The sequence below is a fragment of the Pistacia vera genome, unplaced genomic scaffold (assembly GCF_008641045.1).
Source record: "Pistacia vera cultivar Batoury unplaced genomic scaffold, PisVer_v2 Contig478, whole genome shotgun sequence".
Classification (NCBI taxonomy): Eukaryota; Viridiplantae; Streptophyta; class Magnoliopsida; order Sapindales; family Anacardiaceae; genus Pistacia; species Pistacia vera.
This window is the reverse complement of record NW_022196310.1, coordinates 1,507,304-1,517,259: the sequence shown is the minus strand read 5'-3', so window position 1 is coordinate 1,517,259 and position 9,956 is coordinate 1,507,304. Positions and strand designations below refer to the sequence as shown.

At 38.5% G+C, this 9,956-nt stretch overlaps 2 protein-coding genes across 2 annotated transcripts; both read left to right on the top strand.

Moving 5' to 3' along the window:
* Positions 1 to 202: 202 nt before the first annotated feature.
* On the top strand, positions 203 to 3,487 carry LOC116146480 (putative pentatricopeptide repeat-containing protein At1g26500). The gene is given in 3 exon segments (XM_031431894.1): positions 203 to 272; positions 1,272 to 2,725; positions 2,728 to 3,487. Coding segments are annotated over 2 exon segments (1,524 nt in total). The 5' UTR covers positions 203 to 272; positions 1,272 to 1,513; the 3' UTR covers positions 3,040 to 3,487.
* A 981-nt stretch (positions 3,488 to 4,468) lies between these two features.
* On the top strand, positions 4,469 to 7,587 carry LOC116146442 (FHA domain-containing protein PS1-like). The gene is made up of 6 exons (XM_031431836.1): positions 4,469 to 4,772; positions 4,870 to 5,087; positions 5,594 to 5,680; positions 5,778 to 5,867; positions 5,965 to 6,268; positions 6,353 to 7,587. Exons 1-6 carry the CDS (start codon positions 4,469 to 4,471, stop codon positions 7,585 to 7,587), a joined length of 2,238 nt encoding a protein of 745 aa, XP_031287696.1.
* The last annotated feature ends 2,369 nt before the right edge of the window (positions 7,588 to 9,956 follow it).

The following is a 9,956-nucleotide window of genomic DNA, read 5'->3' as shown; positions in this document are numbered from 1 at the left end:
AAATTTTAAAAACTTTCATTATTTATTATTCGGCCTATATATGTTTTAATCTTTTTATTTTAACCTATTTTACATGTTTAATGAATCCTAACTATGTCACGTCAGCTTCTTTAAATTAAAAAAAAATGAAAAACATTTTCAAGGCATCTTGTTAAATGGAAACTTGGGATGACGGCGCAGCTAAATTTTCTCACTATAAACCCTGTAAGTGAAACTTGAAAGTAGAGAAGCATTTCAGTAATGCAATCAAAGAAAAGGAGACCCAAGCTCAGGTTTCAATTTATTCGAGCATTTATGTAGTGTTCTCTCAAGTTATTTTTATTTGTAGGATATTTGTTTTTCTGGGTTTATGTTGTGATAAGAATGGAATTTATGTTTCGATGATGCTGGATAGATTGGTTTTAGCTACTCTTCATTGTGTTGATGGTTTAACTCCTAGTTATTCTATAATTGCTCAGTTTTTAAACTCAATATCATATTCTGGGTTCATACTGCTTTACTGAGATTAGATTTTCTCATTTCTGGGTTCATAGTGTTTAACTTTATCTCTCAAAGATCTCACTATCTCGGTTTCTAAGTCTTTTTATTTACTGTTTTGCTCCTTATTTTCCCTTCACTTTATATATGTATATGTAACCAACTTTATATATATATATAAAGTTGGTTACAAGCTTCTGTTTAGAATTGGGTAGATATTCTGATTTTGTTATCTATATTTGTTTTTTGTATGTCCAAAGCTGAAGCTCACTAAGCGTTTGATAAAAGTTCTCAATGAAATTAACAAAATAAAGAAAGAAAATTTTGTTAGCCACTTTGAGGAGTTTTGTCAGTCATGGGGATTTCCCTTATAGATGAATTCTGTTTTTTACTTGAACCTTATGGGATAATTTGGCCCCTCAATTGTACTTCTTGTCTAAATTCCTTTTAGCAATGTGTGTTCATGGGCCTTTCTGAGATTTTTGTTTATTGTTTGTTAATCTTGTAGGAGGTGTGAATGGCTGTTTTCATTGTGCTTGGCCCTGTGAAATTTATCCTATTAACGTTATTTTTGTCATTACACTGCTAGTTATCTAATCACCCGCTTTCAATTTTGTTTTAGCTTCAAATGCATGACAAGGTTATCAACAGCATTGAAATGTGGCTTTGTTTCTCCTTTTCTTTTAACCCTATTTCCTATGGGAAAGTTGTATCTGAAATTCTCAGTTGCAGGCTTTTGTTTAGTCACTAAGAAACTGTGATGCTTCTTTTCTCAAGTATTTATTTATTTTCAGATGAAAAGGCTGAATAGTGAGAGACTACAGATGAATGAGAGAGAAGAAGAATATGAGACCAAGCCCAACTTACTTTGTTTTAGAATGAATATTCAGTTCACTCAGATTCATTTCAGCCGTAAATATAAATGCAGTTAGTTTAGGTTTCCATAAATTCAGGTTGGCTACGACTTAAGACTCTATGCTTGCAAGACTACATATGTTTATGTCAGATCTTTGCTCTCTCTCTCTGAAAAATAAAAATGCTGATTAGACACTTGAATTTTGCTAAACGATTAACAACCTTTCTTCAATATCAAAAGTTCCACATCCACCTCTTAACCACCAGAGAGTCAAATCATTCCCACCTCTCCATCTCCACCACCACTAACCCAGTCAATCCAGCCCACCTCCTTCGAGTCTGCACTGTCCTTTACCAACAACAAAATTCACCTGAGTCACGCCTCCACTCAAGCCTCTCCTCCTGCAACTTCAACCTTACTCACGAATTCTTCCTCCAAGTCTGCAATAGCTTCCCCCTTTCTTGGCGCCCCATTTACCTCTTCTTTCAATACACTCAAAAGGCATACCCACATTTTACTCACAACTCAATCACCTTCAACAAGATGGTGGACATAATAGGTAAATCAAGAAATATTGATCTGTTTTGGGAGGTTTTGCAAGAGATGGGACAGCGTCGTCTAGTAAATGATAAGACTTTTAAGATTGCATTAAAGACTTTGGCTGAGGTTAGGGAGTTGAAAAAGTGTGTGAACTTTTTCCATATAATGAATGATTGTGGGTGTGATTATAGTTTGGAGAGGTTAAATAAGGTGGTGGAGATTTTGTGTTCAAGTAAACTTGTTGTTGAGGCCAAGTATTTGGTTTTGAAGTTGAATGAATGGATTAAGCCAAATGGGATTACTTATGGGTGGTTGATTAAAGGGTTTTGTGATGTGGGTGACTTGATTGAGGCTTCCAAGATTTGGAACTTGATGGTTGATGAAGGGTTTATTTCAAGTGTTGATGTGGTTGACAAAATGATAGAAACTTTTTTCAAGATTAATAAATATGAGGAGGCCATGAAGGTTTTTCAGATGATGAGAGTCAAGAGAATGGATGAGTTGGGGCTCTCAACTTATAGACTTGTGATCAATTGGATGTGCAAAAGAGGAAAAATTTCTCAAGCTTATGTGATGTTTGAGGAAATGCTCAAGAGAGGGATTGAAGCTGATAATTTAACATTGTCATATGTAATTTATGGGCTTTTAGCAAGGGGCAAAGTTAGAGAGGCTTATAAAGTTGTTGGAGCTGTTGAAAAACCAGATATTAGTGTGTATCATGGATTGATAAAGGGGCTTTTGAAGTTGAGGAGGGCAAGTGAAGCAACACAAGTGTTTAGAGAGATGATAAAGAGAGGGTGTGAGCCTACAATGCATACCTATATAATGTTATTGCAGGGGCATTTGGGGAAGAGAGGGGGGGGAAAGGGGTAGATCCATTGGTGAATTTTGACACCATTTTTGTTGGAGGTTTAGTGAAAGCAGGGAAGTCATTAGAAGCTACCAAGTATATGGAGAGAGTGATGAATAGAGGTGTTGAGGTACCTAGATTTGACTACAATAAATTTTTGCATTATTATTCTAATGAGGAAGGTGTGGCTATGTTTGAGGAAGTGGGGAAGAAATTAAGGGAGGTGGGGTTGGTTGATTTAGCAGATATATTGAAGAGGTATGGGGAGAAAATGGCAACTAGAGAGAGGAGAAGAGATAGAGCTGATGAGCCATAAGATGAGTTCATAGATCTAATTGTGAATTTTACTTGTATAAATTACTAGACATAGCATATTGCACTACTTGAGTCATGATTTATCTTTCAGAGTGAGCAGATCAATGATACCAAGTCTGATGGTTGTTCAATAGAACTCCTATTCAGTTGCTCTCTTAAACTAATGATTTTGCGGTTCATTTATGTCATGATGCCGTACAAATTGATGTGCGGAGCAGAACCTAAAAGTACAGATGACTTGGATTGCTTCAAAGGCATGCACATGTATGTCTTGTGTGGAGATGTGGAGCTGATTGCCTGTGGAAGTTAGCAGATGAGAAGGAAAACGGGGATCTAAACAAAGGCATACAAACCAAGTGGTTATTGGAAGGATTGAAGATGCATAGGAGGTGACTCTGTACCTTAATGATCAGAAAATGACTAATGAATAATAGTATTTGAACCAAGGTTCCCTGGGGCAAAATTTAAGTTGCTTTCGAATTTTCTAAGTATGAATAGTTGGTAGGAAGAGTGTCCAGTTCTTCCCTTCCAACGTTCATCAACTTGCCTTATTTTTTGTGTTAAGAACTGTAATGTCAAAATATGAAATAAAATCAATAGTTGATATTACACAGTATATAATCTGTTTTATTCGTGGATGGGAGATGTGTGCTTTTGGAATGATAACAATTTGATATTTTCACTCGTAAAATTGTTTTATTTGTTAACATGTGAGATTAGCTGAGCATTCAAGATACTATAAATAAATTTGTTCATTATATTAATACTATATTTTCTCTTCATATCATCAAAATTTTTAAGCTTAATCTCTATGTGTCCAACTCCAAGGTTATAAGTTAAAGAGCAATTTTCTTTTTAATTTTTTTTTCAAAGATTTAGTAAATGTTTAACCTTAAAATTGTGAATATATGTATATACTTTTTTTTTATATATAAATTATTACATTTATGAAATTGAAATGGTAATTATTGATAGAAAAAATAACATTAATCCAATTCATCAATCAAATGGATGTAAGAAAACTTAATATGATCATTATTATGTTATGTCACATCAATTTATACTAATTTAGTTAATGATCAACTATATATAATAAATTGTATTGATATAATAATTAATTTTATTTATACCTCCGGTTAAGAAAATAAAACAACTGGGAATCTCTTGGTCCAGGGGAACGAAAACCTTGTACTGTAGTATGCTTCCTGCATCAAACAAATAATAATAATAATAAAATAAACCGTTATAACAGAAATTGCAACGGTCACCTTTTCAAATATTCAAAATGAAAACGAAAATCCCCTCAATTTAACACTCACTCTCCAAACTATGTAAACCAAATTATCTTACACACAATTACAAAACCCTAACCATTGTCCACATTTTTTTCCTTCTAACAGTTGAAGAAAGATCTAAATCTCAGTCCTAAAATGGCTGAAAACAAACCAGAAGAGAGGAAAATCCCAGTCTTTACAGTCATAAAGAACGGTGCCATTCTCAAGAACATCTTCGTCATCAACAAACCACCACCACCACCATCACCCTCCATCACGGCCGTCGAAAATGAAGAAAACTCAGTTCAAGAAGATGAAGAGGAGGAGGAGGAAATCTTGATGGTTGGTCGACATCCAGATTGCCACATCATGTTGACTCACCCTAGTATCAGTAGATTTCACCTCCAGATTCACTCTAAACCCTCTTCACAGAACCTCTCTGTCATCGATTTATCGTTTGGTAATATAAAATCTTGATTATTAGTTGGTGATTTCTTCATTTAATTTTCATGCGTTTGTGTTTATTTGGAGGGTTTTTGGTACTTGATGGATTGCAGTACACGGGACGTGGGTATCAGAAAGAAAGATTGAATCTTGTGTTCCTGTGGAGCTGAATGAGGAAGATACTATAACGATTGGTGGGTCAACTAGGATCTATAGGCTGCATTGGATACCTCTGAGCCACGCATACGATATGGATAAACCGTTTGTATCACCCTTGGATGTGCCCGTCGCAGAAGAGAAAGAAGAGGAAAATCAAGTGGAAACGCATCAGGTGGGAGTTTACGGCTTACTAGTGAAAATGATGAATGCGCATTTGTTTTTAAATTAAATTGTTCTTGATGTTAGATTATGAATTCAAAGTAAAATTTTTCTTTTGTAACAAATATAGAATGGTACTGGAAGGAATGGAAGTAGAAACATGTTGAGTCGTTAATTTTGGATGAATAAAAACTAGTTGAAGGTCTTTGTTAAGTTGTTCTAGTTTTCACTCTGTCTTGGTTGAGAAGTCTGACCCATTTGAGACTGGAAAAAGTGAATTTCATTGGTAGTGGAACCAAAAGAAGAATTGAGAGTTTATGGGTTAACAGTGAAAATGATGAATACCCATTTGTTTTTTCTTTTATTAAATTTCCCTTGACTTTTTTTCTGCTTGGACTATGAATTGAGAGTAAGCTTTTCTTTTGTAATAAATAACATGTTGGGTGGATAATTTTAGGTGAATAAAAGCTTATTTTGAGGTGTTTTTTAAATTGTTCTTCTTGTTTTCGGACTGTCTAGGTTGAGAAATCTGAGCCATTTCAGATTGGAAAGAGTGAATTGAGTGGTTCATTGGTAGTGGAACCAAAAGAAGAACAAACATGCCAGGTGCGAAGATATGATTGCATGTGTACAATGTTAGATTAAACTGCTCTTTGAAATGTTCTTGATATCTTCTTGTTTTTTCTGTTTTTACTTGGCATAGGGTTTGAATTCTTTTTCAACTGAAAATTGTGAACAACTTGAAAAGAAAAAGTCATTGGTGGTGGAAGAAAATGAAGAAGGAATTTGTCAGGTGAGAATTTATGGTTGAAGAACTAGAAAGATGACTAGAAAGATAAATTTGAGTGTTTGTCCAAAATTTGACTGATATTCTTCTTTCCCTTGTACAGGATGAGATTTCTATTTTTGTTCATGATAAACCAAGTCAATCTCTGGATTGGTTTTTGGAGGGGATTATTTCCTTGTTTTGTGATGAGGGATCAGAGTTGCTTCCGGAGACAGAGATTCCATTTTCTGGGATTGTACCAATAGACTTGGCTTGTCCCGCTGGGGGTAATATGTCAGTGCCTAAAGAGCAGCAAATTGATAAAGATAATAAAATCCCATGTCATGGTTCTATAACAGAATTTATGCCAGAAACTGAAAATTTAGAGAGTTCCTTAAGATTAGAGAAAAAATCCAAGGTTTACTCTGGTAAAACGGAAAACCAGAGTCCATTGCAAGAAGACAATGTGATGAAGAATAATTTAGAAGTTTAGGCTGGGTCTCTTATGAAAGAGTCTACGAATTCATCTTCGGTTTTAGGGGGAGTTGGATCAGAGATCATTACTGAACAGGTCCACAGAGAAAATGAACCGCTGCTGTCCGTCGTTATGCAACCATCTGAGGCAGAAATGCAAGAGAAGCCTTCGATGGACAAAAACTTGAATTTGCTATCGGCTTTAAACTCTGGTTGCTCTAATGAAGAAGGCTTTCCAGAAGCTGAATTGTCTAAAGCTGGAAACCACAGCCCAAGGGAAGGCCTTGAACAGAAGGAAATACCAAGCTTTTGTTCTTCTGTTCTTGAAGAGTCTGTGAACTCGTCTTTGCCTGTTGGGGAAGTACGCACGGAGATTATGGATAACAAAAATAGCCAGACTCCACAATCTCTGTTTTATACAGAAGGTGTTGAAGACCAAGAAAACTCTGAAGTTTCTCCACTGAGATCAGATAGAAAGCTTAGCTCACATAGCATTTGGTCAAGAAGAGGTAAACCAGCGAGTGTTCTACAGATTCAAACAAACTATAGAAGCGGAGGAAAGACAACAAGAAGTCACAGTAAGGCTGATGTAGAACTGCAGATACAGGAGGATATTGAAAACAAATCAATTTCAAAGATACTTTTCGCTGGTTTTGAAGAGGAGGAAGAAGAAATCTTTACTCCAAACAAGGAGAATTTCTCCCCAGATACTCTTCCACTAAAGTCCTTGAAAAGGAAGGGTAAGCTGGAAAAAATTAAGCCTTCCAGGTCATACAGAAAATCCTCCTCAAAGGTTACTATTAGCCCCAATATCCAGCCAGAAGAAGACTTGAATTTTTCTTCAGACAAAGAGAACCAGACACCAAAAGTTCTCCAAGAGCAGAAATTAGCAAGACATGCCTCCAGAAATCAAGTGAACTTGGAAGAGGAGAGGGCGATAATGAAGAAAAGAGCAGAAAGGGTGCCATTTCAATCCCTTGTGGCAAACTCTTCAGGTCAGAGGGGATCAGAAGCCTCACTTTCTAATGCCACAACAAGAAGCAGTCATTCTATCAATTTGCTTCAACCCATGAAGGTCACTAATTCCTCGTCCATTGGAGAGAGAAGGAGAAGCTGGGCCATGGTAGTGGATGCCGCTACTCTTCTAGACAAGGAGTCAAGGAGATCATTACAGATATTGCAAGGTCACTTTCTAGTGTCACCAGTCCAACAGAATATCGTGACGGATATTCCTTCAACCTTGCAACTCGACCCAGCTGTGATGAGTTACTAAGAGAGGTTTAATAATACTCTCCAAACGGTCCACCCCCACAAAAGTGCAAGGCAGGGAGATTCCCAATATAGCCGAAATGACAACCTCAACCGTCGTCATACGGGTAACCCTCGTTGTCCACGGGTTGGTTCGGACCACCGCAAAGTTCGGGAAAACTCCCCAAGCCATTCAATGCCTTCACACGACCCCAGCCAACGTGTGTCAAGGTTCATCAAAGCTTTCGACTGAGTTAAGGAGGAGCTCGATTTGCAGTCTTTTCTCAACCGCAACCGTGAGGTGCGGAAAGTTATCCCTAGGTAGCTCCGCTATCTCAGATTGAGGAACTACAGGGAGCTTTGGATTAGCTCAAGGCTTAGTAGAATGAACGTGGGAAGGTCATAGAGGATCCCTTTTCTCCAGTAGTTTTAGCTATTTCTCTCCCTATGTGGACATTCGATAGGAATTCAAATTCATAGGATCACCTTTACGAGTTCAACAACCTTATGGAACTCCACCAAGTCTCCGACTTGGTCAAATGTCACTGCTTAGCAGTAACCCTAACTGCCCATGCCAAGCGCTGGTTTTGGTCGCTTCCCGCGAGATCAATCAGCTCATGGCATCAAATGAGCTCATCATTCCTAAGACACTTTTAGACAAATAGGAAGTTTTCAACGTCGTTGAGCTACCTGAGCAACATACGGTAGAAGAGGGATGAATCTCCAGTCTTACATAGATAGATTCATAGGGAACTCCACAATGTGGCTCATACTTTTGAGGAGTCCGTTCGGACTCTCATTATCGTAAGGGTTCCCCCACAGACAGATTTGTGGCAGGAACTATAATCCGAGGATGATGTTTTTCTCACTCGCTTCTACAACCTCTTTGAGAAATGCCTCCGAATTGAAAATTCTGTGGCCGTTCTCAATCGCCACCACCCCGGTCCCTCGAGCAATGCTTTTAATCGGGGGGAGAATAGTAGAAGGGCTAATCGCAAATGGGCTAATGACGATCAACAGAAAGGAAAGAAGCAACGATTTGAGCCCAATAAATCTTATCCCCTAATTCCGTGTCGCGATCTTGACAAAGTCAATACACTCCTTTGAATGTCTCAGTGTCGACCATTCTGGATAAGTCAGAGGAGGCTAGTCTGCTTGGAGAGCTAGAACCCATGAAGAATCCCCCTTCAGCCAAAAACAGCAAAAAAATGCTGCCACTATCATCAGGATAATGGGCATCACACCATGAGTGTCAAGCTCTTAAGCAATCAATTGAAAACCTCATCAAGTAGAGGCATTTCAAAGAGTATGTCGATGGTCCAACTCCCATTCGGAAAAAGAATCAAGAGGAACCAAGGAAGAAGCGTCGAGGTCGCAAGGGTCTCTACTGTGTAGGGATCATCCTTGGAGGACCACACCTCATAGGGAATTCTCGAGGTGCCTAGGAGAGATATGCTCTAGAAGCCAATCATGATCCCGTAAGTAAGTGTAATGAGCACGGCGTTGTGACCCACTAAGGTTCGCAAGGAAGAGGAGATCACCTCCTCTAAGAAAGACGTAGTGGGATTGCATCATCCCTATGAGGATCCACTCGTCATCGCGCTTGAAATAGGCCAGTGTGAAGTCCACAGAATGTTGGGGGACAATGGAAGCGCTATGAATATCCTGTTTCAGCGCGCTTTCGAGAAAATGCAACTGGACGAGGCAGACTTGAAGCTTGCCTCCATCCTTTTCGGGGATCATCTGATTCCTAGGGGAACGATCTCATTCCCGATCATGTAATGACCAAAATGACAGAATTTTTGGTGGTAGACTATCCGTCCGCCTTCAATGGCATCTTAGGAAGACCTCTATTGAGAAATTTCAAGGCAGTCACCTCCATCTACCATCTAAAAATGAAGTTTCCCACTCCAACAGGGATCGAGGAAGTAAACGGATCACAACGCAAATCTTGCGACTGCTACATAAAAGTAGTGCAGATGGCGTGCAAGGGAAAAGGAAGACCAATAGGCATCCCCGAGCAATCTATGGTGATTAGTAGGATCGAGCCAGAACACGGCCTAGTAGAGGATAACATATATCTTTGCATCCAAGAGTGCCCCCATAGTGAGCCAATTAAGGACTTATTTGAGGTGTCAGTCGATTAAAATAAGTCGACCCGAGTGTTGAAAATCGAGAGTAATCTCAACCCTCAGATCGCCAAAAACCTAACAAGCTTCCGAGAGAATGTCGACGTTTTTGCATGGACTCATGCTGACATGACCAGGATCAACCCGAATGTCATATGTCATGCACTACACATTGACAATGCGGTCAAGCCGGTTTGCCAGAAGAGTCAGGACTGGCCTAGTAGAGGATAACATAGATCCTCGCATCTAAGAGTGCCCCTACAGT

What these genes read in the sequence shown, in the direction of transcription:
- LOC116146442 (XM_031431836.1), top strand. Translation starts at nt 4,469, where the DNA reads ATGGCTGAAAACAAACCAGAAGAGAGGAAAATCCCAGTCTTTACAGTC. An exon ending in AAGAAGAACAAACATGCCAG is followed by an intron (nt 5,681 to 5,777) that starts GTGCGAAGATAT and finishes TACTTGGCATAG; the next exon opens with GGTTTGAATTCTTTTTCAAC. An exon ending in AAAATCCAAGGTTTACTCTG is followed by an intron (nt 6,269 to 6,352) that starts GTAAAACGGAAA and finishes CTCTTATGAAAG; the next exon opens with AGTCTACGAATTCATCTTCG.